General features: G+C 40.1%; 1 protein-coding gene across 2 annotated transcripts in view; it reads left to right on the plus strand.

Annotated features, from left to right (window-relative positions):
- Nucleotides 1-27259, plus strand: part of SACM1L (SAC1 like phosphatidylinositide phosphatase) — a 39063-nt gene extending 11804 nt beyond the window's left edge. The window contains exons 1-19 of one of the 2 annotated variants that reach the window (XM_059728768.1): nucleotides 3534-3614; nucleotides 4109-4199; nucleotides 7253-7380; nucleotides 9534-9683; nucleotides 10776-10835; nucleotides 13615-13648; nucleotides 15158-15259; nucleotides 16226-16311; nucleotides 17539-17625; nucleotides 18000-18068; nucleotides 18163-18242; nucleotides 20329-20427; nucleotides 21481-21619; nucleotides 21873-21942; nucleotides 22028-22100; nucleotides 22581-22674; nucleotides 22773-22865; nucleotides 24443-24500; nucleotides 25204-27259. In XM_059728768.1, coding sequence (XP_059584751.1) covers nucleotides 7357-7380; nucleotides 9534-9683; nucleotides 10776-10835; nucleotides 13615-13648; nucleotides 15158-15259; nucleotides 16226-16311; nucleotides 17539-17625; nucleotides 18000-18068; nucleotides 18163-18242; nucleotides 20329-20427; nucleotides 21481-21619; nucleotides 21873-21942; nucleotides 22028-22100; nucleotides 22581-22674; nucleotides 22773-22865; nucleotides 24443-24500; nucleotides 25204-25340 — 1455 coding nt within the window. In that variant the 5' untranslated portion in view covers nucleotides 3534-3614; nucleotides 4109-4199; nucleotides 7253-7356 and the 3' untranslated portion in view covers nucleotides 25341-27259. Of the gene's footprint in view, nucleotides 1-3533; nucleotides 3615-4108; nucleotides 4200-7252; nucleotides 7381-9533; nucleotides 9684-10775; nucleotides 10836-13614; nucleotides 13649-15157; nucleotides 15260-16225; nucleotides 16312-17538; nucleotides 17626-17999; nucleotides 18069-18162; nucleotides 18243-20328; nucleotides 20428-21480; nucleotides 21620-21872; nucleotides 21943-22027; nucleotides 22101-22580; nucleotides 22675-22772; nucleotides 22866-24442; nucleotides 24501-25203 lie in introns of those variants that run through there. The other variant, XM_006261954.4, reaches the window with a different exon arrangement.
- The last annotated feature ends 708 nt before the right edge of the window (nucleotides 27260-27967 follow it).

Raw genomic sequence — 27967 nt, forward strand, 5'->3', positions numbered from 1 at the left:
AAAAGTTAGAACAGTCTATTTACCTTTATGTTGTCTGGTGTCAAGCAGGATGTTGAATTGTTTCCTTCTGGTTATGCTATTTCATGTTTCTCAGGAGGGTGGTGCGATGGATGCTTTCCTGGGCAGGAAATTCTCTTGTGTTGAGGCACTCTGAACTCTGTGAACATGCAGATTGAGCTGGCACAGCAGTCAGGAGCCAGGGTGTCAGCATTCAGGTTCCAAGGTGGCTCTGCCATATCTGGCCAGAGTTCTGAGCAGTTGCTGCCTGCCACAGAGCCCAGGCTGCTTCCAGCAGGGTGTGCAGCCTCCTGACTATCTGTTGTGAGCGGCCTAGGCTCCGTGACCAGCAGCAGCTGTCAAGAGCCTGGGCTGGCTGTGGCATGCCAAGCAAAATGGCTTTGCGTGCTATGTTTTGACACGTGTGGGAGTTGCTAATCCCTGCTATAAAGGCTTACTGCACAGTAAAATACTGCTCAGTAAGCCTTTCCTGGGGTCTGCACGTACTCCCTGTTGGGAGAAAATCTGCTCTCAATAGGAGCAGCCCAGTACAGGGCTGCTTCCACCTTCCTATGGCCTCCTGCAGCGGCCGGTGCTAGCCGGGGGGCTGGGAAGCATGGGGGCCAGTCCTGATGCACACAGGGCCAGGAGACAGCTGCCACCGCAGAGCTCTCCCAACTCCATGCACATGGGGACAAGCCCCATGTCCAGCAGGGTTTTCCTGCTCTTGGCCAACCCACGGCTGCTTGGGGACGTCCCTGGCCAGCCCCTGGTCCTGGTGCTGCTTGGCTTCTGGCTCCTGTAGGGAGTCAGGAGCTGAAAAGCGCTAAGACTGAGGGTGGCAGGGGACATGCAGCTACCTTGTCGCAGCGTTGTTTGGCTCCTGGGGGGAGCCGGGAGCTAAGCAGTGCGAGTGGAGTTTCCCATCCACTGTGGCCCCTCTGGTGTTGGGGCTGACTGAGAACAAATTTTGCTCTTGGTCAGTATCTACACATGTGGTACTGCACAGTTAGTTTACTACCTGTATTTTTATAGTAAACTAACTGTGCAATAGACTAATTTACAGCGCAGTAAATGGTGCACACATGTAGATGGCGATGCTTTTACTGTGCAGTAGATTAGTCTACTGCACAGTAAAGCGTCACATGCTGGGCATGTCCGCATCTCAGGTTTTCTTTACTTGGGAAGTCCATTAAAAAGCTAAATTTTGAAGCGTTTGCTAGCTTTTTATTACAGATGCATCTTAGAATGGCAACACAAGTTGGTTGTTAGTCTGAAACACTGGTACTCAGGTGGTGGAAGGGGAGAGGGAATTGAAACTTGGATTAAGATGGTATACTACATTTGTAACTTGAAACCAAGATTTAAAGCTGAAGTAACGAATAAGATGCTGAAAGGGACTGCCTTAACTAGTTGAGCACTGCAACAGTACAGATTCTTAATATGAAGTATAATTATTCCATTTTGTTTAATGATGATGACTTGTTTTTTAAAGATGAATTTATGCTGTAGCTCCTGGTATGTGTAGTGAGGTTTCAATGTATTTCATAAGATTAGAGCTCAGATTATGAAAATGGCATTCTACAGGACTTCTGGCAAGCAGTTCCTTCTGTAAAGACTTCTCTGCCCAGGTTTCTGTAGCTTGCTGTCTCTTGATCACTAGTGTTTACCAGCAAATAACCCTTTAAACCCTCATCTTAAAAATAATATGGAAAAGTTGGAGAGGTCCAGAGTTGGGTGACAAAAATGATTAAAGGGCTCAGCTAGCAAGTCATATGAGGAGAGGTTGAAGGAAGTCGGCATGTTCAGCATGTGGAAATGACACTTAAGAGGGGACATGATAGCAGTCTTTTTAATACAGAATAACCTCATAAATCTGGCATGCTTGGGACTGAGCACCTGCTGGAAATCTTAAAAGTTCTGGATTTTTGAAACTGGCATGCTGGCACGTCGTGGAGCAGTGGCTGCATGCAGCATGGTGGCCACATGCAAGCTTCCCCCTCTGCTGCTCTGGAACCAGCTGCTGCTACTCCCCAATATAGTGTATTTTTGAAGAGTGCTGGATTTTCAAGAATTCCAGATTTTTTTTTTTTTTTATGTCTGGATTTACGAGGTTATACTGTACCTGAAAGACTGCCATAAAGAAGAGAGAAAACACCTCTTGTTTCTTGCTGCAAAGAGCAGGATGTAGATCAATGGCTTAAAGTTGCAGCAAAGTAGGTTTAGATTGAATCTCAGGAAAAACTTCTTTACTGTTAAGACAGTGAAGCAGCAGAAGTTGTGGAATCTCCATTGCTGGAGGTACTCAAGAGGTTGGATAAGCACTGGTCAGGGCTGATCTAGGAGTAGCTATGCCTATGCTATACTACAGGTGCTTCTGATGCTGGTTCCAACATGGAGCTGGGAAGGAATCTTTTTTTCAATCTATACCCCACTCACCCCCCTGTTTTGAAACATGTTGGGGTTTATTGCTTTCCTCAGAGGCATTGGGTGCTGGCTGTAGCCAAGGCTGGGGATTTTGATTGGGGTGTGCCAATGTTCCTACTGGGACTAAAACCTGGAGGTTCCTGGCTAGGGTGTAGTACCCTCTGCTCATGTCAAACTGACTTGCCATATTTTGTGGTCAAGCAAGATAATTTTACCCCATGATCAGATTTGGTATATGTTGTGGGGGAGGGGTTTGCCTTCCACTGTAGTGAGGGGTCTCATGGTCTTCTGTGGTTCTCTTGAGTGTATTTTAACAAGCTTTGCAACAGTAGCATGTTGGCCACTTGTCTTCCTGCTGTACCTGTAGCAGGTTAGGGTGTTGGGTCCTGTGGTTTTCAGGACTGATTTGTGTAGTCTTTGCTAATAGGTTAAACAGGATTTTTATAGGATGGTTTGGTTTGGGATGTGTGCTGTTTAAGTTGAGAGTACTCTTGTTTTCCAAGGGGGTGATAAGCTAATAATTGTGATTGAATGGGTGACCACATTTTCATGTGTGCTGTTGTCTTGGTAGTTTTGCATCAATGCAAAAAAACAACTCTGGCTTGGTCTAGAGCTTTTTTAGGATAGCATTGCTAGAGATACTAGTTACCTTATTCTCTGTTCAAGACTTCTGTAAGACTTGCAAGTCACAGCACAGCTACAGTAGACTTCCAGTGGATTCTGATTTTCCAAACTATGGGCTCAGTCCCCATCTTGCCCCCAAAGCTTACTTGTACCTCCTGCCCCCAAAGCTCATCTCAGAACAAGAAATTCCTTGCTGACGGGGCAGTGTGCTGAGCTTCCCAGCTAGACTCACGTACATAAGTTTTGAATTTCTCCAACTAGAATTACTTCTTGAGTTAAACTAAATGGAAACTTTAATTTCTTAACTTTACTCCAGCAGGTTTTAAATTTTAACCTTCGATGGCAATGGATTCAAATAGGCTGTTCTTAACTTCATGACTCATTAAAACCTACATATTTTATTTAAAACTTCTGGATCAAATCCTAAACTAACATTTCTGTGATGGATGTGTTATGACATCTTAGGTTTTCTTTCTTTCTTTTCTTTTCAGTTAAGAAAGATGTTCCCCCTGCAGCTGTTACAAGGCCTATATATGGTATTTTGGGAACAATCCGTCTGGTAGCAGGTAAGGCAAACATAGTTGTGAAGGCATGGTGGTAAAAATGTGTTGCTAGGAAATCTTTAGAAGTAAGTGAGAAGTGAGCATCTCTTGAGGATATGTGAAATTACTGTTTTAAGGTATGGGTACAATGCCATCATATTATAGGTTGCTATAGTAGAACACCAGTCTGGGGATTTTAAACATTCTTGGTTATGTTGCATAGCTCTTCCTTTCCCTTCATTTTTTAAATGTGTAGTGATGGAGTTAAGTGTCCACATTGCCAATAAGTTTTATTTTTAACTTGCTATTTCTGGAAAATCCTACAAGGAGTTTCACTTTCTTCTACTCGTTTCCCATGCTTATTTTGGCTTACTTGCTGGATTTTCTATAGCACTTGAGTACTGCTCTATGAGGCTTGGTTTCAAGTAGATAATGTTGGTACACAAAGAGAAGTAGCTGGAAATTAGCATGCTGGGTTAGTAGTTGTGGATTTTTTTTTAACAATCATTGTGTTCCAGTTCATTTCCAAATAAAGGAGATTCAACAATTAATAAGAAAAATGAATTGGAACCAGACTTTAAACTTCTGAAGACTATTAAATAGCACAGGGTAAGAACAAATTATTTACATAAAACTTGTGAAAGTGATGGAAGTCATTACTTTAGCATGTAAGTCGCACTTGCAGGTATGAGGACCAGTGTTCTTTGGAAGCATATTACGACTTTTTTTTTTAAGTAAATTTGAGTTTTGTGCAACTTAGAATGTCTGACCTACTGGTATTAAACAAAAAGAAGAACATGGGTGCTTCATAAAATTCATGACAGATCATCTATAACTTAATCCATTCTTCGCTCCTTAATAAGGGAATTACAAACAGCATGGTTCCTTAATAAGATTGAGACTAGCAGTCGATTGCTAATGATTCTGTCTTGGGAGATGCACCAAGGGATTGTTCATTTAAACCTGCATCTAAGGGTTGCAGTTTATGGTTAAAACCAGATTTTTCCAAAGTGGGGGGAGTAAATAGCTTGGTGAATAGCACCTTGTTTTGGGAAGGACTTTTCCAGAGTCATGGCCAAATGCTAATGGCAGGGGCAGAGGCTATTCTTTGGTGTCACTCTCTCCTTTGGCTATGCAGCAAAAAGATAGAGGCTTTTTAACCCCCTCACAGTTGCTGCCAACTTTGCAGCAACTAACTGTTAAAACAAGCTCTGACATTGAGGAGTGGCTTTTTGTCTGCTGTGTTCTGGTCCCAATTATGGAGGGCTAATTTGAGAGGAAAAGTTGCATGTGATAATAGTAAAAGCAGTCTGAGATCCTTTTTTTTTTTTTTTTCTTCCCTTGCCCTTTCCTCCCCTGCCCCCCTTCTCAATTGCCAAATTCTTCCCCAGGCAGTTTAACATGTTCAGTGGCTTGTCCAACTAATCTTGGGCCAGTTGTTAGTGGTTGGCTAGTAAAGGCAATAGTTATTTCAGATACAAAATTAACAAGTAGTTCAGTTACATTTTTCTGGTACTTGTTGAAAGGCAGCATTAGTTTAGACTGCTGTCTATTCATGAAGATAAATATAAAACTACTTCTAGTCCTGTCACTCTTGTACTTCTTGCAAGAACTAATATTGCTTCTTATATGGAAAACAAAAACCTTAGGTTGACTTGGGAAATGACACTAATAAATAACTCCTTTGCTTTTTCAGAATATTACCTGTGTAAAATTGAAGAGAATCTGTGCCATTCAAGTTCCATTGGGCAGTCTACCATGCCTAGTTTCCTTGCACCAGTAGTTTAGTTTGCCCAGCTAGGAAAAGGATGTTTAACACCTGTCTTCAAACTGTTAGTCTGACATAAACAGGCATGCATTTGTTGTGGTGCTGCAAAAGTATAGTAGTGCAAAGGGTGTACATGTGTTCAGAGTTGCTACAGGGTGTGCCCTCCATCCTAGAGGCTGTAGTGATGCACCCCTGCCCCAGGAGGGGAGCATAACAGCTTGTCCCTTCTCCTGGAGAAGGAGGACCACAGGGCCAGCTGCCAGTGACTGAGCTGGGCTACAGCTTGGCTCCCTGGCATGCTGTCATTAAGTTATCTACTCTCCTTTGTCTTGGTGTCAGGGGCAAATGAGGGAGGAGAGAGAGAGAGAGAGCAGAGAACTAAGGGATTTTTGGGGAGCAAGAGATTTGTAACACTACTTGTAACTGTACAAAATAGTGCTACAGAGAAGTTCCTGTTTCATCAAGGAACATTTTTTTTAGTAGGATTTGCAGTATTTTGTAGTGCTGCTGGCAAGGTATGCATCTGAACACCCTCTTCTTGTAGTGCTACAGAAGCATATATGGCACTGTAATTATAGTGTTAGTCCATGGCCTCAGTCTTTGTTTTTTTGTTTTTTGTTTTTTACATAATTTCAGAGATGCATATGGCTATAAATATTTTGCTTTAACAGGCCTTTTCTGTTTTTATTATTGTTTAATGTTTGTAAATCCTAAATTGGAATTCAAGAAATCACACTTTTGATCCTGAAAACTTACGTATCCTTCTCAACCAAGAAAGTGCGCAGAATTTACAAGTGGGAGCTATAGTCCAAAATGTGATGGCTAGCACACGTCTTCTTGAATTGGATGGATTAAATACTACGGAACTGTTTGAATTTTCTGGGTGAAAATTCAGTCACTTCAGCATATGTTGTGAATAGGAGTATGAGTGTACTGTGTGCAGCTTTAAAACCCAATATTGATATTGTTGGCATTCGTTTGCATGTTTCTTGAACATTCGACAGCAGTTGATACAAAAATGAATTGCATTTCATCCTTGTTAAATAGCTTGTTCAAAATTTTGATCAGTGCCAAGTTGCATGTGGCTTTTTCAAACCTCTTGGTTATGTTTGCATCAGAAAGTCAAAATGTGTCCCATGAGCTGTAAATTCATTCTGACAGTAAATGAGTTTCACAGGAATAATCTTCTTCAGTAAAAAGAGAGCACCGAAAGCAGATAACAGCTTTAGGATTAAGTTGAGAGTACTCGTTTTCCAAGGGGATGATACGTTAATAATTGTGATGGCAAGTGATCACGTTTTCATGTGTGCTGTTGTCTTGATAATTTTGCACCAGTACAAAAAACCCTCCTCTGGCTCGTTCTAGAGGCTTTTAGGACAGCATTCCAAGAGATGCAAGTCTTACAGCTCATAAGGTAACTATCAAGTCACAGTACAGCTATAGTAGATTTCCAGTGGATTCTGATTCTTCAAGCTATGGGCTAAGTCCTCATCTTCTGTACCTCCTGCCCACAAAGCACCTGTATGTAGAGAGGCTACACTCGGGAGTGGATGTCGCCTTCTCAATCTCCATAATCTTGGCAGATTAAGACCTACCAGAATGAAATGGGTGCTTTGGAAGGTGCACTTCATCTTCATCACAGCCCAAGAAGAAATCTGTAGGAAAGCTGATACAGATTTTTTTATTTTTTTTGTCTTGTGAAGTAGAGCAAACTGCTCCTCTTGAAGGGTAACCTCAAGGAGGTTACCCTTGAGATTTCTCAACCTCTCCATTTTCATACAAGTTTTCTTTATGGCCTTATTTGCTATGGATAACTACTTTGTGGGGAGGGGTGTTAAATCTACTTCTCTGGCTATTTTTTTACTTCACTATTCTTTTTTTTTTTATTTTACAGGCACATATCTTATTGTAATAACAAAAAAGAAAAAAGTAGGTGAAATTTTCAATCATGCAATCTGGAAAGCAACTGACTTTGATATCCTCTCCTACAAAAAGACCATGCTGCACTTAACTGATATTCAGGTAGGAGTAGAATAGAATTCTCTGGCTTTATCTTCAGTAGAGAAATACTAAAAAAAAAAAAAAAAATCTGTCCCAGGCTAAAAAAGCATTTGCTTTGTCTACTGACAGCAAGGTGGGCAGTACTTTAGTGCACTGTAACTCAATTTCTTTGCATTTTTCAGTATATTATCTGTGTAAAATTAAAGAGAATCTGTGCCATTCAAGATTTATTGTCCAGTCCACAATATCTGAGTTTCTGCTCCCATTTGCTGTCCCTTCTGACTGTCTAAGATATTGCTTACTCTGGACACTGTTCTGACCAAGTTATCCCATGCTAGCTCCCACTTCTACTTAAAGTTTTTGTGGAGCCTTCCTCTACCGCTCTCCTTTTCCATTGAAGAGGACTGTCCCTGGACAGGATTTTTCCTGGACTGTCCCTTCCCTTTTCTGCTTCCCCATTCCTTGCAATCATCTCCTGAGTTGACCTCAGAAACCACCATTCTCTCCTTTCTCAAGATGAACTTGATAAACTCCTATAACCTGTAAGTTATACTTGCATCAACTATCCTGAGATAACTGACAGACTAGCCAGCTGTTACTGTACTTTACCTCCCTGCTACCCAGGAATGGAGAAAGACAAAACCTAAACTTGTGCTGCTTATTCTAGTAGCATTTTAGCCATGACTACTTCTGGGGTAATTCTCCACCAGTGGGCACATCTACACATGCTGTTAATGCAGCTGAGTAAACTCTGTAGCTTATTGCTCCCAGGAGCGGCGTTTACATGTGCACCTGGGATCATAGCACCTTGAGCTGGGGCAGCACAACCCCAGCTGGCAGGGAGCCAAGGGGATCAGCTTCCCAGCCCAGAGCTGCTCTGCCCTTGCTCAGTGTGCTATGGAGGAGCTGGCTGGGGCATCCAGGTGCTACAGTGCAGGGGTAGCCATCGGACAACCCTTGGCCAGCCCTGTTATTGTTTACACATGTGTTTGAGCGCACGCAATTACTCTGACATAGGGTAGTGCTTATGTTGGGCAGTACTATCCTATGGCAGAGTTAATTAGTCTGTTGCAGCCTAATAGCACTGCACATATAGACAGTGACACTACTGTGAAGCTAATTAATCAACTTTGCAATAAAGCATATGTGTAGATGCACCCAGTTTTTCCATGTGTAAGCCTCAAGCCCCTAAAACCAGGGCATGTCTTCTGTCCACTATTTCTTTTTTTTCTGTACCAGTATAATGTTGATGATGCCAGTGTAAATATATAGTCAGTCTGACCGTGACCTAAACTATGTAATTATCTTGGTTAGCTTATTACTGGCTAGCTTTATTGAATAACCTAACCAATAATTAGTTATCTTATTATAATAATTACAATAATTTGTTAGCTTATTATTGAATTTCCCACTTATTTGCATAAGTAGGATCCAGTTTGAGGTTGGGGGATGAGGGTAGAAAAAGGGTGAAATCATTGGAACTGAAACCTGGGGTTGGCTGTGGAACAAAGATAAGGCTACTGCAGGCTGGTGTAGCATAGTAGACATGGCCTAAATTCCCACCTGCATGCTGAGCTTGGGACTGCAACAGGGAAGCAAGCCTGGGTACCTCTTTCCTGCTGCACAAAAAATATGGAAATGAGGTAGCATAGCCATCTTGATATCCCAGGGTAGAGTCTCAGAGTTAAGGCATGCTTGGGATAAATCAGTGTAGATGTGGCCTTGGTGCCTTTTTTAAATGGGCTAATCAAACCTGTAACCAGGATGTCTTAGGTGGACTTGCTTTTTGCCAGCATGCGGTAGGCTGTTCTGATAAATCTTAGCTGCTTCCCTAAGCTCTGTGTTCTCTGAAGCAATAACTCTCTTCCTTTGTGGTTGAGAAGTACCTAGTATCAGTTCAACTTCAACAACTTAGTCAAGTGTCATATAAAGCACTGCTTTTTCTCAAATATTGAATTGGCTGGATTGACTTAGTTTACCTATTGATGCAATCACTTCAGAAATTGTAAACTCATGCTAGTCCATTTTGGGTCACATGTTCTCAATATATTCTGGCAGAACATGAAAGAAATCTTAGAAAATCAGTTGGTTTTTTAATATTAAAATGTTCTTAGTATTTTTTAAATAACACAATATTAGTAAGTAACCAGGACTATCTTGTTCCGTTATAACAGTTGCAGGACAACAAAGTCTTTTTATCAATGCTTAGTCATGTCTTGAATGTGGATGGATTTTACTTCTCAACAACATACGACCTAACACATACTTTGCAGCGGTTAGCCAACACAAGTCCAGAATTCCAAGAAATGAGTCTACTAGAGAGGGTAAGGATTTCATGCCTGGGCAGGGGGAGTTGTGGGGATCTTGTCAGTCCAGCTCTTTGTCAACTAATTTTCTGTATGGCACAGGTTTATCTTAAGCATTACTTCATTAAACTGTTTGAAACTCTAATCCCCAGTAGGACTGAACTTGGTGAATACTAGTTTCATCCTTCCTGACAACGTTTTTGTAACAGTTTTGTTTTGAGCTTGCTTCTTTGTCAGCTAGGTATCTTAAAAAGCAGACACATTTGCTTAGATTTCTTTTTTTTTTTTTAAAGCAGAACCTTTTTAAGAATAACTTGTGTGATCAGATCTAAGACTAAGCACAATCCAGTGTGCCTTGGCTATAGTACAGATAAGTTTTATATAAAACAAATTTTACATGGCAGATCTGCAAAATGTCAGCTGATTTATTTTGTTTTTTCACACATTTTGTTTGCTAATACTAAGTATAGTGCTGACAGATTACAGAATATAGATTATGATTTTTTTTGTAAACAAGCCATACTAAACTCTGATCTTGAATCTGATCACTCAAATAGGCTTGAGCCTAGTTAGCACTCTAGATGCATCAAGTTTTTCTTAAAAATTACAATTGCTGCAACACAAAGATGGTGGCAGTGGGTTTTATTTTTTGGTCCAGAATGTATGGACTCCACTGGACATTGTTGTAAAAAGCATGAGTTCTTGCCTCTTTCTGTAGGTCTAGGAAATAGTAATCATGACCCTGGAATTCTGGCCCCAACATTGCACTTCTCCATTATTTCTTTAGAATAGAGACAGAACCTAATCTCTCAGACTTTGACTTTGATTTTGTTTTCTAGCTAGCTTTAGGACAACCAAAATTCTTCAGCTGTGGAGCCAGCAGCTGCTCAGTTCTTTTGTTGATTGATTTATAATAATAGTGAATTTATATTTCCTCCACCCTCCAAAGATGCTGAGCAGCCACCACTTCCACAAATGCTACTGGAAGTGGAGAGTGCCTGCAATCTTTGAATTGGGCCAAAACCAGTTGAAGTGGGCCAAAACCCCTCAGAAGGGGGTTTGAGTGCTGCACTCTTTCCTTTACCATTAACTTTATCTTTTTTGTTACAGGCAGATCCACGGTTTGTGTGGAACGGGCATCTTCTTAGAGAATTTGCTGCTCAGCCAGAGGTAACCTATACTAGAAGTTAAGCTTTAGGGCTCAGATGTACTTTCCTCCAGACAAATGGAATCTCTGTGATATCTTTTTTTAGCTCTGCGTTAAGTCTTATTTCACACGGCCAGAAGAGTGGCAGATAACTTCTTGGGGTATTTATACACGTTTTCATCCCGTGACTCACTGGAGATCCGCTGCTTTGCACACTTGATTAATTGAGTCTGCTTTGCTCGCAGACTGAGAACCGCGTTACTCTGTGTGGAGGTGTATAAGTAGCAAAATGTGCATCAGCGCATAGAAAATGGCAGTGGTGCACTTTTGAACTAAAGCACCTCTGATGTGTTTCAGTTCAAAAGTGTGCTGCCACCACTTTCTCAGCGCTGACATGCATTTCGCCACTTATACAACTGTACGAACTCTAAATGAGGACATTTCTTCAATGTCTTGCTTTTAGACATTGTCTTTCTTAAATAAGACACAAGGACCTAGTTAGGTGATGGATGGGAGATGATAGCATTGTACACATGAATTTTAGCGGCGGGGGGAGAGAACACCTGTGAAAAGCTAAGAGAAACCAAAATAGAAAAGCAGGAAACTTTGCAAAAAAGGATATAACTGGCATGCACAGGGAAGGAAGTCAAAACATCTGATCTACAGCTAATTCAACATCAACCATCAGAGCATTATAAACAAATGTGGAGAACCTTAAAGCAGCATTAAGAAGACTTTGAATTTAGAAATTGAAGAGAACCAAACGTTTTAGATATTCTGGATTTTTAAAAATTTAGTAGGGGTAAAAATACAAATCAAATAGCCTTATATTTTTCTTTAGCTGAGAGTTCATGACTTGATCCTAATAACCCCTTATTTAATGCAAATTACCATATTGCCCATACATGCTAATCTAACAAACACCGAAAATGGGCTTTCAACAAATTTGTGCACTGTTTGTACACTTACATTGCTGCTCTTAGGGAGACAGAAGTATCACAGCTTGGGCAGAAGCTACCAAAGCCTTGATAGCAACCTTGATGATGAAGTATTTAAGATGATTTTCATGCCAATGAGCCATGATAAAGACAACAATTTGCAGCAACCTGTTCAAAACTGCATTTTAAAAGTGTCAATGAAATAAATGGGATTCTTTTTTGTTAATTTATGGATTTGACTTAAGCCTCAGGCACAGGTACAACTGCTGTGTTTATCAAAGGTAAATACATTTTCTGGGACAACTGCCTCATTTCTTTGACACGGCTATGAGTTTGTTTGGTCATCTTCCCTTAGAATTGCCAGACCTGGTTGAAAGGCCACTTTAACACTGACCTTTTGCTAAATGTAAGCCTTCACTTTTCAGATCAATTCCACAAGTAGTCATAAATTTTTAGAGAAACAAATATGTGATGCAGTAAACTCTAATGCAAGTCAGACTGTACAAATACTTGAATGGTCATGCACAACTCTTTGTTAAGCACTATGAATGATTGCTTTGTTTCCTAGTAGCTTGAAGTACTAAGAACTTAAACGTAAGGTCATGGAGAAAATCTTCACATTTGGTGCCGCCCCCCCCACCCCCCCCCCCTTGACTTCTGCTTCTCAGTCATGCACTACATGGTTATTTATGCATAGGAAAAATTAATACAATGGGAGATGCTGAGTTTCTTCAGTTGTCAAGTCAAAGCTTTCTTTTTCCATTGATATTGAGTAAGACTGCCTTTAAACTGGCAAAAGTAACTGAGATGTACAGGCAGTTGGGACCACTACAGATGTCAAAAGTGCTCTGTCTTATGGCAGCTACACTGCCTGGCATTAAGGCACACTTTTTTATATATCTACTGCACCTGCCTCTTGCACAATACCAGCTGTAATTCCACCTTTACTGCTGCAACTGCATTATGAAAGGAAAGGTGAAGACTGTTTGCCATGCCAGAGAGTATGTGGTGCCAGGCAACTTGAAAGGCTGAACTTCTTTTGGAAGAGGAGTATGAAGTAGGGAAGAGGGCTCTTGATCTTGTTTGGGAGCATGTGGGAATTCAGCAGAGCTACTCTTCTAACATCTTCTGGTGACTTGCAGTCTAATCCACTTCCTTTTTATTTTTGCACAGTAGGAAAATGTGTGGCCTTGTAGTGACAAACCCCATTATAACAAATTAAACTAAATACTAATTGGTGAAAAGGGCAATAGCCTACCTTATTTGTTTTGGACAGTTGCACGCAGTCCACATTCTAGATCTCAATTAATTAAGACTTGTTTTAAATTATTCACATAAGCTATACAGTGTTCCTTAGGTAAGACTTGTGTTGTTGGTTATCCTCTCATCTGATACATACTAGATTATATTCAGTGTAGGACATGAACAAGTAGTTACTAAAAACATATCAATATGAGAGACATAACTTGTTTGTGATAAAAATACTTAAATTTAGTAATGCAAACGCCCATTTATATTCCAAAGCAGTCTGCTATTGTTAATGTCATTCAGCAGTGTATTTGGAGAATATTTTTCATTTAACTGAATGAAGACAGGTTAAATAAGCTTTCATACTAACTTATAGCAAAATCTAAATATTTGCACTTATGCAAAGAAATTGCTTGTTTAGAAAACATCTAATTATTCATTGTTTAAAGGCCCAGTTAACCTCAGAATTTCCCTGTACAATGTTTGCTGCTTGGTGGTAGAGATTCCTATGCTTGTTGTTTATCTTTTTTCTTACTTTTATATATGCAGGTACTGTGATGTTAATAAAATAGGTAAAACATTTCATATGTGCGGTACAGTATCCTTTCTATTTCAGATCCATAGATTTGCTACTCCGGTGATGCATGGATGTATCCTTTTTACGTGTTGTTGTAATTTAAATTACCTTAAGTATACTAAATCTTTGTGAAGATACTCAAAGTTAATTTTAAGTTTGATACTCAGAAGCATAAAATAGTGCTGGAGAGGGAGTTATATGCTAATTACAATTAAGAAGCCTAGATCCATTAAATAATATTGCAGAACATAGTGCACCCTGTACTAATACTGTTTATAGGCCACATTTTGCATTCAGATAATCTGAAAATAAAACATCAAGAATTCTGATTTTAATATTTAACACTGTTCATACTTACAAGAAACTTTTTTTTCATATAAATAAAATGGCTCCCTAGTGGGGGTTGGTCTCTTAGACCAAACATGACTTAATAACTTCTTGCTTCATCAACTTGCTTGTATGCCTATAAAGGTACTTATACCTAACATACTTAAATGGACAGATGAGGATCTGTTGAATGACATCTTATTTAAAAGAATAAATCTTTCCTGTAAAGATGTAGACTTGGCGAGATACTTAATAAGCCTGTTCAAGGATGTTAACTTAAAGCAGTCCTGGCTCATAGGAGTAAGCAGATTTTGCCCTTCTGCTCATCCCAGCAGAAGTACACAGTATTGAAAATTTACAAGAATCCTTCTCCAGCAGTGCTGTAATATTAAAACTGTCCCTTTATAAAAATGATGAATGCAGAAGAACATGCATCTTTCCCATCACTCCAACACGACCTGATATGTTAGGTTGGTTATAAACAATGTTGCCCTCAGGAAGCTTGGATTTCTAATAATCCAACAGTGTGTTGAAAAGTCCAGTAGAGCCGCAACTGGATGGCATTTTGTTGACTTTGGCTAAACAATGACCAAGGCACCAGAAAGTATGTTCTGTTTCTCAGTAGTTCCTTATTGTTTCAGTTTGTCTTTATTGGGGATTTTTTTTTTTTCCTTCAGTCACAATTCTGAAATTGTGCTTGGATACAAAGAGATGGATAGAGCTTGATAACAGAACTTTTTATGTACGTAAGCAGCTCTTATTGAAGACATAAAGATATTTTCCTGGAAAACTGGTTTTCTGTTTTTTAAAGAGAAGTAGCAGAAGCAAGGTATTTAACTGGCTTTAAGATGAAACTTGATACATTTGTGGAAGGGACTATACTATATGATTGACTGCAGTAGCAGTATCCGGGCTCAGTGACTCATTCCTTCATGTCCTGGTTTCTTAAGATATGTTTGAGACTAATCCTATCCTTTGCATCAGGGAAAGAGGACTTTAAATTGCTAGGGTTTTTTTTGTTTTTTTTAATTCACTGCCTTTAACATTTATTATGCGCATACAAATTTTGGAGTTGACCAGCAGAGTTTAATATGAAAAGTTGGTAAATATTTTGATCATGGGGGTGGGGGGAATAATATTGTGTGTACCTATGCATTGTCAAGTGATGTTATACTTATTAGCTTGCTTCCTTTTTTATTAAAAATGCTATGGTAAACAATTGCAAAAGTTTGTTCCTTAACATGTCTCTCATCAGTTATAACTATGCACTCTTGTTCCATTAATGGAAAGTGTTTTGACTGGCTACTTATTTCCAGAAGAAGCTGTTTCAGAGCTGGGGTACGCTACTATGTGCGAGGTATGATAATATCTGATATGATGCAATGACCATTTGACAAATCACTCTAACTTCAAGTAGAATAAATTGGTTTGTTGTTTGTTTGTTTTTTTAACAACTTACGCTACTAGTTGGTTAGTTTCTGTTAGACTGATGAAAATTTGGCCATAACATCATTTTCCATTTCACTCTTAATTTATGTCCAGAAATTTCTGGGACTTTAATGTAGATCATTACATGTAGATATGTTTACTTAACAAATTGCATATCTCCATTTGTTGCTCCCAGAGGTATTATTAAGTTTCTTTTGAGGTAAATAGCATAGTAAAATAATGCATTTGAAAGGCAATCATTTTTAATGTTTCACCTGATGTTAATAACTTCATTTTTAAAAGTTTGTACCAACTATAAATCAAAGTGGTAAAATTTACAAAAACAGAGTTGCTCATGTATAGTGAAATGAAATTAAGCTGTATAATTACAAAGCAATAGTTAACCAGCTCTTGGGGAGGGGTGGGGTATAGGTGTGCTAATGTCCTTGAGGTCTTAACATTGTTTTACTGTATGCCTTCCCCCAACTGGTTTGAGGCTCAGTGGGCAACTGTACTAAACTACTTCCTCCTTAAATACCTTGTATGTTTATGGTTTGAGGTGTATTTGTGAGGAAGCATGCATACATATACTGTTTCTTGTTCATTTGGAAAGACTTCATTGCTTAGGCTCTGTTATCTTCGTGTATTAACATTTTAAAAGTTGTGCTCTTAAGATGTACGCAGACCCTGCTTTGCTCCATGGGCTGACAAAGTATGCCGTGGGGGGGGGGGGTGGTGATAGCCAATCTGTCTTCTATAGAAATAACTTTCCATCTTTTTCTGGCCATTCTGTGGAACTGTTACATTCTGGAAAGACCTCCGTTCTGACTTAAAGTAATGTTGTGACTGGTTGCGAGCTAGAATCTTGTGGTGTTTTTTTCCCCCCTTAATACAGGTATTGATTCAGAAGGACACGCAGCTAACTTTGTTGAAACAGAGCAAATTGTACACTACAAAGGGAGCAAAGCTTCATTTGTCCAGGTAAAATTCAGTGTCTTATCAGCAGGGATCCGGGTTTTCTATTTCCCATGGGAAAAATGGAGAAAACCACGGATTTCCTGGTTTAATCGGAGAAAATACGGATTTTCCCTTTTAGCAGGGAAACCTGCAGATTTCCCCCCCCTTTTTGTTGCAAAGAGCTCTGCAGGCTGGCTGAGTTCTAGCTTGCAGAGCGCACCCCATGGCATGGCGGCAGAGGGGCGCCACTGGCTCCCCACCTCAGCTCACTCTGGCCACTCCCAGGAGCGGGGTGGGGCGAGGACAGCGGTGCCCCTCTGCGGGCCGCACATGCCCGCCCAGCTGCTGGGTGGAGGGGCGGCTCACGCACGACCACTGTCATCAACACTGCACCACCACACCTCGTGCTGCTTGCCCACGACTGGCGGCGGGAAAGCCATGGTACATGGTGCGATGACGGCTGCCACATGTGAACCCCTCCTTCCCCTCCCACCAGCCAGGCGGGCATGTGCGGCCTGCAGAGGGGCACCGCTGCCCTCAGCCCTGCTCTGCGCAAGCAGTGCAGAGCTCGACAGTGGTGCTGGCGGCTGCCGTGTGCGGTTGGGGGGCAGCCACCACCAGCAGTGGCACGATGGTGGCCACTGTGCCCTGTGCTGCTTGCCCAGAGCAGGGCCAGGGAGGCATGGGCAGTGGTGCAGTGGCAACCACTGCGTGCAAGCCCTGCCTCTCCCCAGGCCAGGCAGCTTGTGTGGCCCGCAGAGGGGCACCGCTGCCTTTACATCCCCCTGTCCCCCTCCTGGGAGCTGGCACAGAGGTGCACCCCCCTGCCCCCATTCTCGATTTGCTCCCCAACCCCTTCCTTCCTGCTTCTCCACCCCACACACCTACCTGCTGGGGGGGTGGTGTTCTGTGTGTGCCTGCATGTGTGGGACTAGGGGGCTGTTGTGAGGGGTATAAGGGGCACGAGCAGGGCCGGGGGGGCCTGTGGCAGGTCTTTAATTTTTATCACAGATTTTGGGTTTTTTATCAGAGAACTTGTGATTTTTGTTTTTTATCAGGGAAAACCAGGATCCCTGCTTACCAGACTGGATTGTGTGACTAGTTAAATTCACAAGGGAAACCTTACTTGCCTCCTGACATGTATATTTATTTAGCTTGCTATACCTGTAACAAGGAAATATCAGGAGAAGGTAACAAGTAGGATTTGAAGTTGCATCTTAATTAAGATTCTCTTTCCTTCTTGTCTTGCAGACCCGTGGATCAATTCCTTTCTTCTGGTCACAGAGACCAAACCTCAAGTATAAACCAAAGCCACAGATCAATAAAACAGTAAATCATGTATGTGACTCTTCAACTGTATGAAGCTTTAATGTATCCCAGGGGCTATATAGAAAATGGTGACAAATGTTAAATCACTCATTTCTGCATATGTGCATTATGCTATTTTAGTTAAAATTGGTATCTAAATTGTGATAGCAATTAGTATTGCAGTAAGTCAATGTATTACTCTCAAACTCCAGTTCAGAGCTTGAATGTGCTCAAGAGTACTAGCACAGTAATTTCATCCAGCTTTTCACTTTTTTGCGTACAGTTGGATACATAGTTCAGCGCGCTCTACCACATTTAGCCTGTTCAAGAAAAAGGTCTATATTTTACTATAACTGATACACTTGTGCTTCCATTAAGATTTTAGTGTCACTTTTCTCTTCCAGATGGATGGCTTCCAAAGACATTTTGACTCGCAGATAATAAGCTATGGAAAACAAATGATCGTTAACTTGGTATGCCTTTTTTAATTACACCATTTAAGTAAATTGTTGTTTTTTTCTCTCCTTGAACAAATGTGATTACTATTGCCACTTTAACTTTTCACAGGTTAACCAGAAGGGCTCAGAGAAACCTCTTGAACAAACATTTTCAAAAATGGTAAACAGCATGGGAAATGGAATGGTCAGGTACATGTAAACAGAAATTGTGTATGGATATACATGCATCTTAAAAGCTCTAATAAGATCAGGAAGGACAAGAGTTATAGTAATGGTATCATATGGATCATAAAAGTTCTTCAGAATTCTTGTGTCCCTGTAGAAGAGACCAGAGTCATTAAACAACAGGGAAGAAATATGTTTCTAGTAAAGATTAGAAGCATTGTAAGCTGTCAAAAAGTATGATCTAGTAAATGGAGGACACGCCAAATGACAGACACCAAAAGTAGTTAAACATAGCCTGGGTAGAGTAAATGGGCTAAAGGAGAGTGGATATTAAGAGATGAGACTTGGCAATAAATGCCCATGCTCAAAATTAGTTTTGGGAGTATATACACAACAAAGATATGCTCATGTCCAACTTAAAATGATCTTGGTAATCTTCCCTTGCTTTCTTTTTAACCCTAACTTTGAGTGTAGAGGGCGTGTTGTTATAACAACTGCCATGAATCCATAGCATCTCCCCACAACACCGATCTTGCCTAAGGGATTTTGGCATACCAGTATTGGCAAAGATGTCCATGAGCATAAATGTGGAATTCTTGTTTTAAGTTCTGTAGAAGCTGTTCATGTGTATTTTGGGGAATAAAACTAAGCTAGCAATGTGGCTAGCCTTATTTGTGTAGTATTTATCTGCCTTTTAAAGAGAATTATTAGTTCTTTCTTCATTTAGTTAATTCAGAAGGCTGTAATGGAGTTGCAGGAGATCACTCCCATTCTGCCATGCCTTCTAGCTTCCTCTGTGTCCTAAAGAGAACGCATTGTGTGCTGTAGATATATGAATATCGCAGGGGTGGGTAATTGATTTGGACTAGAGGACCATTTAAGGAGTTTTGGTGAACTCTCTGCAGTGGCCAGCAGGCTGGATAGGAAGCCACGGATATGGCTCGTGGGCTGTATTTTGCCCACTCCTGATGTATCATCATGTTGAAGTAAAAGGGGGTAGACTTTTTTTAAGACCACACTTCAGGGGCAGATTTTTATTCTGTTTTTTGCGGCTAGTATTGGTTTATTTCAAAACTAAGTAGACTGGGATTTTTCTTGTGCACTTTTCTGCTGCAAATTGAAATCCAATCCAATCCTATAGTAATCCAAGTGTAAAATCCCATAGCTTCTATTTTTTTAAGATGAAAACATTGAAAATTCAAATGGCCAAGCATTTTTTTTTTTTCTTTTTTAAGTCTGGGCACTTGAATCACTCTACGTGGCATTTTATCTGCCATCTTAAATCGTTCACAATTCATCTTCCCAACCTACACAAACAGTCATTCCTCTTGCACATTGTCTTGTAAGTCTGGCAAGTATTCTCATTTGGATTGTAAAGCACTTCTGGATGGGGACCATATCTTAGCTGAAAATTTATCAGGCATGTTCACATTGTTGTATGAAGAATACTCTACATGCAGTGACTCTAAATCACTCCTTTCTACCTACAAGCAATAATTTATTGACATAACAATTTAAAATAGTTTGTATCAAGTAGTTGCACTGATCAGATGCGTCTTTTGCTACGCCGAATGTCCGAGGCTCAGTTCCTGTTCTAGGTCTCTAGAGCCTGGTCTAGCAAAGCATGTGGGTGCATTGCCATGGTAATGCACTCGAGATCTGGAGGGAAGAGGTGAGAAATGTTGCACCTCAACACTGCATTGTTTTTGTCAGAGGTGCACTGAATTAAGTTGGCAGAGGGAAAGATTCTTCAAAACTTCAGATGAGCAATTGGATTGCTTTCCAGCACACTTCTGGGAAAATTGGTAACAAAGTAACTTTAAATTTGGTGAACATATAGCTTCCTTGCTGTACTTCCAGACTGGTAATCTAAAAGTGCAGAAGCTTGTATCCTCAAGACATACATAGTGATGTTTCAGAAAAGTATAGAAAGCCAGAAAATGCACCTACTAATACTTTACAGAATTCTGTCTTATTTTTAATTACTGAATATGGATATATAGAAAAAGGAGGTCTCCTTAAGAATTTACTAACATCAGACATTAGCCAGAATTTAAAGCTGTATTGTACCAAATGAGATTTTTATTTTCTGTGGCTTCCTTTTGAATAGATATGTAGCATTTGACTTCCATAAAGAATGCAGTCGAATGAGGTGGGATCGGCTCCAGATTTTGTTGGATCAACTAACAGAACAACAAGACGAGTTCAGGTAAGCCTGTCAGACATCCAGCAATTCTTTAGAATAATTCTGCTGTGTTAACAAAGCTGACTGTTTTTGTTTTGTTTTTTGTATGGGAGGCATACTGGCCTACACCTCAAATGTGTAAAGTAAATATTCTTAAAGACTGATGCCTTCAAATCTGTGTAGTCTCTTGTGCTGGGAAGCAAACTGGAGGCTTATGTGGTTGAAAATGCTTCCTTTGTAGTTTTGAGGTAGCTTTGAGTAATTGTAGCCAGCTGAGCAGTGTGGGGAAAATTTAATTTGTAGTTTTTTGGTGAAGGGATTGACTGCTAGACCTGTGCCTTGGCCTCTAAATTATATGCAACTTAACAAGGGGTATTTCTTTTTTCAGTATAGAATTTTCAGACCCACCATTTATTTATTGTCATATGTGATCAACTAAACAGTAAACTTCTGTTTTGTTTAGCCTTTACAAAAAACTAGACGGCAGCAAATATCTAACTTCATTTGATCATTCCTTCACACAAATAAAGTTCACTTTAGATATGTATTTTCATGTTCTGTATGATTAGCAGTTGCTTAAAGCATTTAGTCTCTAGTTTGCACTACTTCTTCTAAGTTTATGAAGGCAAAATTATTTACTTTGTGGTTCTGCATCTTCAGAGACCTAAAATGCAGACCATGAACTCTTAAGTAATTTGAGAGCTATATACTGTATACAAATACTGGCTCTGCAGTATGAGGGACAGCCCAATGAAATGTTTGTCTGCTTCCTTTATGACTATAAAACCATTTGCTTAATCTAACAAAGTCACAGCAGTGAGGACTGCAGTCAGATTCCCAAGAACGGTCTCTTATCGACTGTGCTGCACGTTCAGTGCCTCTGCAAGATGAAAAGGAAACGGATATTGAGTTTTAAGTTTAACCACAGCAGCGCAGAACTTAGTATGGAAAGAAGATTGTTTTGGATTACTGAAAACACCATATAAAAAATGTGTGGTTGTAAAATGGTGTGAGGAGGACCGGGCATCTACTGTATGCATTTTGATGTGCACATTTTAACATAGTGTACACCTCTAGTTATTTTCTAGTTGATTCTGATGGTAAAGTGGTGACTCAGCAAGAAGGTATATTTCGGAGTAATTGCATGGACTGCCTAGACCGGACAAATGTGATTCAGAGCCTTCTAGCACACCGCTCTCTCCAAGCCCAGCTGCAGGTAAAGATTTTTTTTCCCTACTGTTTCTAATTAAGAGCAAGGTGTGGATGGAGAAGGGCTATTATGTCTTCCATCTGGGATCAAATATGCTTGCTTTTTTTGTAGAAAGTGCATGCGTAACAGTTGTGTTAGTACTTAAAGAACAACTTGAAATTTGAAATGTTTAGGTCTTAGTTGGGAGAGAGAGCTCTTTCATGTGTAAACTTAACAGCTGTTTTTCTCTAATGAAATCCTATGGATGTTTTTGTTCTAGAGATTAGGTGTTTTGCACGTTGGACAGAGAATTGAAGAACAAGCAGAATTTGAAAAAATTTACAAAAATGGTAGGTTAGGACTGAGTTAAATTCCTATTTTGAAGTAAAGTAACATAAAGTAAAAATAGTAGTAATAATGCTTCTCTCTTCACAGCTTGGGCTGATAATGCAAATGCTTGTGCCAAACAATATGCTGGAACTGGTGCCTTAAAGACAGACTACACGAGGCAAGTTAGAAGCAGCATTTTGGTTTCGAGAACAAGACATTTAATAATAACTTTTCATACTGATATTTCGGTTTTCTAGGCATACAGTAGTTGGAAAGCTGTTCTAAAAGTGCCTGGTAGAAAGCCAACTGTTTGTCTCCATTTAAAAAAAAAATGCAATTAATTTAACATAGAATATTTTCTACCATGCAATAAAATAGGACATTCTTATTCAATTTTCTAGTCAAATCGTTTGACCCTCTTTGCTTAATTATATCTGATTTAAAAATCTAATGCCATTAGCTGAAATGTGTTGAGGCAGCACCAAATGGTAGCATCATCCTCTTAGCCATATCAAGTTCGTATTTATACTATAAGAGTAAATGCCTGGATCAGGGAGAATCCTAGGCTTAAACTTCAATATCTTTAATATCTTTCCACTTGGAATATATCTTTAAGGTGCTGACAAACCATTTTTTTTTTTTTCCCACCCCCTTATAGAACTGGCAAGAGAACTCAGTGGGGCCTAATAATGGATGGCTGGAACTCATTAATACGTTACTATAAGAATAACTTTTCTGATGGATTTAGACAAGTAAGTAGGGTTTGTTTGGGTTTTTTTGGGTTTTTTTTCTGCAGAAGGTGGTTAGTAACTATTGTTCTATATCCTTAGCGTATATGTTTCTGTTCCAGGATGCTATAGATCTCTTTCTTGGAAATTATTCAGTGGATGAAATAGAACCTTCCAGCCCTCTACATATCAACAAGGACTGGAAATTTTTAGCTGTGAGTATTTCATGTGTTTGGTTCACATTTTGGAAACCATGGGATGTATGAGATTCACTGGGATTCCAGAGTGTCGGAACAGACTCAATTAATCAAGTGTGGCAATTACAACACTCCAGCAGCCTCCTACATCTTGTGTATCAGCATCCCCACGCTCAAAAAATGGCAGGGGTGCTTGAGCTAAAGCTCAAATAAGCTTTAGTTCAAGTGCCCCACTGCCATTAAGCACAGGGTTGCTGATACACGAGACACAGCAGCACTTTTTAGAGTAGTTCTCAGAGCCATGCAGTTAAAGTGCTGTCCCCTCCCACCACCCCTGGAGCACACATGAAAGTACCCCATGTCCTTTCTTTCACTTGCTTTAGTGAACATTTTTTTTTTTTTCTGCTTGTAGAAGAATTGAGCTTATGTCAGGGCTGTTCAACTTCTAAGTTACTGGAGGGTATAGGCCGCATGAGCCACACTGGTGAGGGCTGCACCAAGGCGTGCCACTGGCCCCAGGGCTGAGCACTGTGTAGACTACCACCATGGCACTGCATGCCTGTGTAGGTACCTCCCCTCCCCTGCTGCTGTACTGCTCAGGCACTTCCCCCTTCACTGCTGCCATATTGCCCTGCCCTGTGAAGCAGGAAAGGGAAGTTGGGGGAGGGAGGAAGAACTTGCAGCCCCCAGCTGCTGTTGCTGCTGGAGCGATAGCGGAGAGTGGTGCTTAGGCAGGAGCCTGGGGGCTGCAACTTAGCCCCTTGCTGGCCTTTGGGCCCCCAGTTGGACAGCTCTGGTGTTGGTCATCAGCTCTGGCAAAGCTGCTGGAGGAGAGAGAGGCCATTTGGCCAGGTGTACCTAGGTCTGTTCTCAGTCCCTTCTACTTCCCAAGGAGATGAGGTCTGAAAGGCTTAAGCATACTTTAAATTGGGGCTGCTCAACTTTCAAGTAGTTGGGGACCCTATGCCTCTTGAGTCTGCTAGCAGAGGCCGCACCAGTGGAGTTCAGAGGAATCTTAGCACTTCCTGCTGCCCCACTACATATTTTCCAAATCTTTCTGTTGCACCGCACTCCCAGGTGCCCTGACTTACCCTTGCCTTCCTGGCAGCAAGCTCCTCTGCTGCAGCATGCCATTTGGGCACACTTGTCTGTGGATTCCCTGCCAAACCATTTTATCGCGGGACAAAGCACAGTTGTTCAGACATGCATATCCCAGGACAAAACCTAAAGAAGTTTAATGGGGTAAGAAGTGCTAACAGTTTGTTCTGGGACATTATAAAGTGTGTCTGAATGTTTGGTTATCCCAGGATTGTATAATTGAATCTGGCAGAAAAGGAGCAGTGTATTCAGCCACCCCCTAAATGCAGATTGGAAGGGTGATGTGTATTAATGCTGATCCTGGGACTCATCTATTCCAGGACAAATGTAGGCAGTTCGTCTTGGGACAAATGCAGTGGCCTTTGAAGCATAATTTAGACTTCCTCTGAAATTCAGACCAACTATAAGGGCCATTTTAAAAATATTTGAAGGATTCTTCAAAAGGAAGGAAACTGGCTAACTTAATGGGTTTTTTCCTTTTCTTCTTTTCTCTTCAGTTGCCTATTATTATGGTGGTTGCTTTCTCAATGTGCATCATCTGTTTGCTGATGGCTGGTAAGTCATGCTCTTTTTTGGTCCTTTGTTTACATAGTTCAGTGCAATTAACTGTTTAAAAAGTTGTTCAGTAGATATACGCTTGTTTCTCAGTTTACACCAAGCGGTTGTTCAAGTCATAGCTTCAGATTTGAAAATATACTTCTAAAATGGTACAAAGTCAGTTCTGCTCCCTTGGGTGGAGAAGGTCCAAGTTTTTTCATGGAGGAAACAGCAGAAGGAAGGCATCTGACTGTGTATTAGGTGGCCACTTAATGATCCCAAACACTGTAGCATTGTGCTATTTAAACAGATCCAGTTGTGCCTCCTTTTGCTTATAGGCTGTCACCATTTTGTTGGCAGGTGAAGTATTTGCTATGTAGATTGTAAATTGGTCTATAAATTTGGGAATTCTCTGCAGAGCTGTATAAATGAGCACTGAGTTACTGTAAGTGAACATTTGCCTTTACTTAACAGCAAAACATTAGCTTTTTACACCAACAAAATTTATTTTAAAATCTGTCAGCTACTTGTAAGGAAATCAACAATAAGTGGTATGGGAAAGGAACCTTCCTTTAGGAAGTGGAAAGCTGATCTGAAACTTTGATTCTGGGTAATCAAAGCTTTCTGCTGAGTGTGTTGGTTCATATTTTGCTGTCTGACTAAATATAATCCCAATTACTGAGTGGAGGAAAAAATCACTCATGTTTGTTTGCTTTAACAGGTGACACATGGACTGAAACCCTGGCCTACGTGCTTTTCTGGGGAAGTGCAAGTTTTGGAACTTTTGCTATCATTCTTTACAATGGCAAGGATTTTGTAGATGCACCAAAACTAGTTCAGAAGGAGAAGATGGACTGAATTTGTGTGTGTGGAAAGCGGCTTGGCATGGAGGACTCCTCAAGCCACACTTGGAGTCTCTACTGACCTGCTTTCCACACCAAGTAGTGGTCTTTTTAACTTTCTTCTTTTCTGGGAGAGAACTAAATTATCACTTTGGTGGTGGTACCTTACAGTTGAGATCTGATTTCAGTTTGTCACAGTGATCTTTTGGAATATTGCATTAGTTGTGAAGGTTGCCCTCATAACAAAGTAAGTTTCATGTGGAAACCACAATGATGCTGGTGTTAGGTGTGTGTTGATGTATTAACAGGCCTACTCAGCTGACAGGTGAGCAGGGTAGTTCCAGCCAAGTTATGTGATTTTGATGGGAGAGGTCTGTGGTGCTGCTCATGTGTCAACATACCCAGATGTTGGAGTGTTATGATAGACTCAAATCATGTTCTGAGCTAATATAACTTCACTCTAAGAACAGGGAAGTGGAGTTTGCTTTCTAGATTTTACAGTTGAATTTCATTTGTCATAATAGTCCATGTGAGCAAGAGTCCTATTTGTATACATATCACTCTGTTTGCTCCAAACTTAAACAAAAATGTGTATTAATGCTTTGTTTAAAATGTGTGTTGTCTTTTGATGCAATATTCAATTAAATCATTGTTAGGGAGGGAAGAATAAGAAAGTGATTAGACATTTCTGAAGCAGCAAATGTCGGCACTGCCTAAATATTGCAGTCTTCAGACAATACTGTATTACAGTTTGACAGCTTAAGCACGATTCAAATTCAAATACAAGTTGTCTCAAGATATAAATGAAACCTAAGAATGTAAAACTCCTTCTACTGTGTTTATTGAACCCTCTTATGCTAAAGGTCCAAAGTACTACCTTATTTTAAGAACAGTCACCATGTAGAAGATGCACTCCACATTGTTTTTTGTTAGTCACTGCTTCTATACATTTTGGGGTAACCTGTGGAAGAAAACAACTCTGGGGAGATGGACTTCTCTTAAATTCCATTTTTTTGCACTTGGGAGCAAAAGCAACTTGCTTTTCATGCATGATGTTGTAACACTTCTTAAAAAAAAAAAAAAAAAAGACTAAGGTACAAAAATAATTTGTGTTAGTTATCAATAAATGTGTGTCTTAAATTTAGTGCTTCCAAGCTGTATTTAAAAAAATAGATAATCCTAATCAAGGACCAATTTTAAAATATTTTGCCATTTTATTTTATATGGTTTCAGGAAAACCAGACATGAAATTTGCTTAAGACGCTGTGCATTGTTTAATATTTCTTGTAAGTACAGCTGTATATTCATATTGCAATTATGAAGTTTAAATATTAGAAGAAAAATGTAGAATACTAGGGTTAGCACAACTGTTAGTCACTATTGAAACTAGTACACAAAACTGATGCTGCAGTGTATCATTGTGTTATGATTGAAAATATGTACAGTTTTTTTGCAATGGTAATTGTTCATTTTAACCTCAAATGTTTCTGAAGGCCTCTCTGGGTTTTGTTTTTAAACATTACCTGTTATCTGTACATTACTTATACTAGTAAGGAAAAAGCAAAATACCTGTCTAGCTTTTTAGATACTATAATGGAAATATCGGTTGATGGTTGAACTGGAAATTTCTCTAACTTAATCTCAGACATAACTGCATAATAGATAAGCGTGCATCATAGCTTAAAATAATGATTGGAAGGTCTCACTAGCGGGGCATTTTGAAACGTGGCTCAAGTAAATCTTCTGTGCATCCTCTGTTTAAGAGTTTGCAACAAAGACCAAACTTGAATGGTTAATGTACCTATGTAGCAAGACCTGATGTATGTTTTGAGAGTTGGAAGGGTGTCTCTCCTTCAGTACTTTGCAAAGTCTGTATTTCTAAATTCACATATGGTGTACTCCATAAATTACAATAAAATTTCAATCTTTTCTAGATTTTTTTTTTTTGGTCTTTTTTTCCCTTAGAGGTAAATATTTTTAATTGTACCTTATAGGCAAGCAGCACTCAACAACACTGGAGGAAGGCCTAATGGGGGGGGGGAATACAAGGTCCTACTATTTTGCACTTAATTTTAATGGATGATTAGTATGTGAAAATTCTCAAATTAGCATAACAATTCTCTCTCCTTTTTGGAAGCAAGCCTAGAAATGAGTTAGTTATAATAATTTCCTCCCCTTAAGCTTGTTCTGTATTGCCTACACAAGTGTGAGGGGTGAAGACTAGTACTATGGTTGGTTTCTGTCACAACCCAAAGTTGTGGTTTTTGTTTGTGTGTGCTTTGGCACCGCTAAATTATTGTTCCCGCCTAAATTGTAGCTTTCTTTGCACGGTAGAGTTCTCTGCTGCGGGAGAGAACTCTGGTGCAACAGGGGATTTCCCACCAATTTGCAGCTTCTTTGCAGGGTGCATTTCTTTTGCATCTCAGAGATGTACGGTGCAAAGGAGTTCTCGCCATTTGTATTCAGATTCGCGCCACTTTATTGGCCGGCTCTGAATGTAGGCACGCGTGGCGGCTAGCTATTGGCTTGCTAGCTGTACAAAAGGCTCGAGTTGTTTCCGCCCAAGTTGGAGGACTCCACGAACACCAGGAGGAGGAGACTTCACCCAGTGTGAAGATCTCTAAGCACTGCGGATCCTCACGG

Source organism: Alligator mississippiensis, chromosome 5 (genome assembly GCF_030867095.1).
Source record: "Alligator mississippiensis isolate rAllMis1 chromosome 5, rAllMis1, whole genome shotgun sequence".
Taxonomy (NCBI): Eukaryota; Metazoa; Chordata; order Crocodylia; family Alligatoridae; genus Alligator; species Alligator mississippiensis.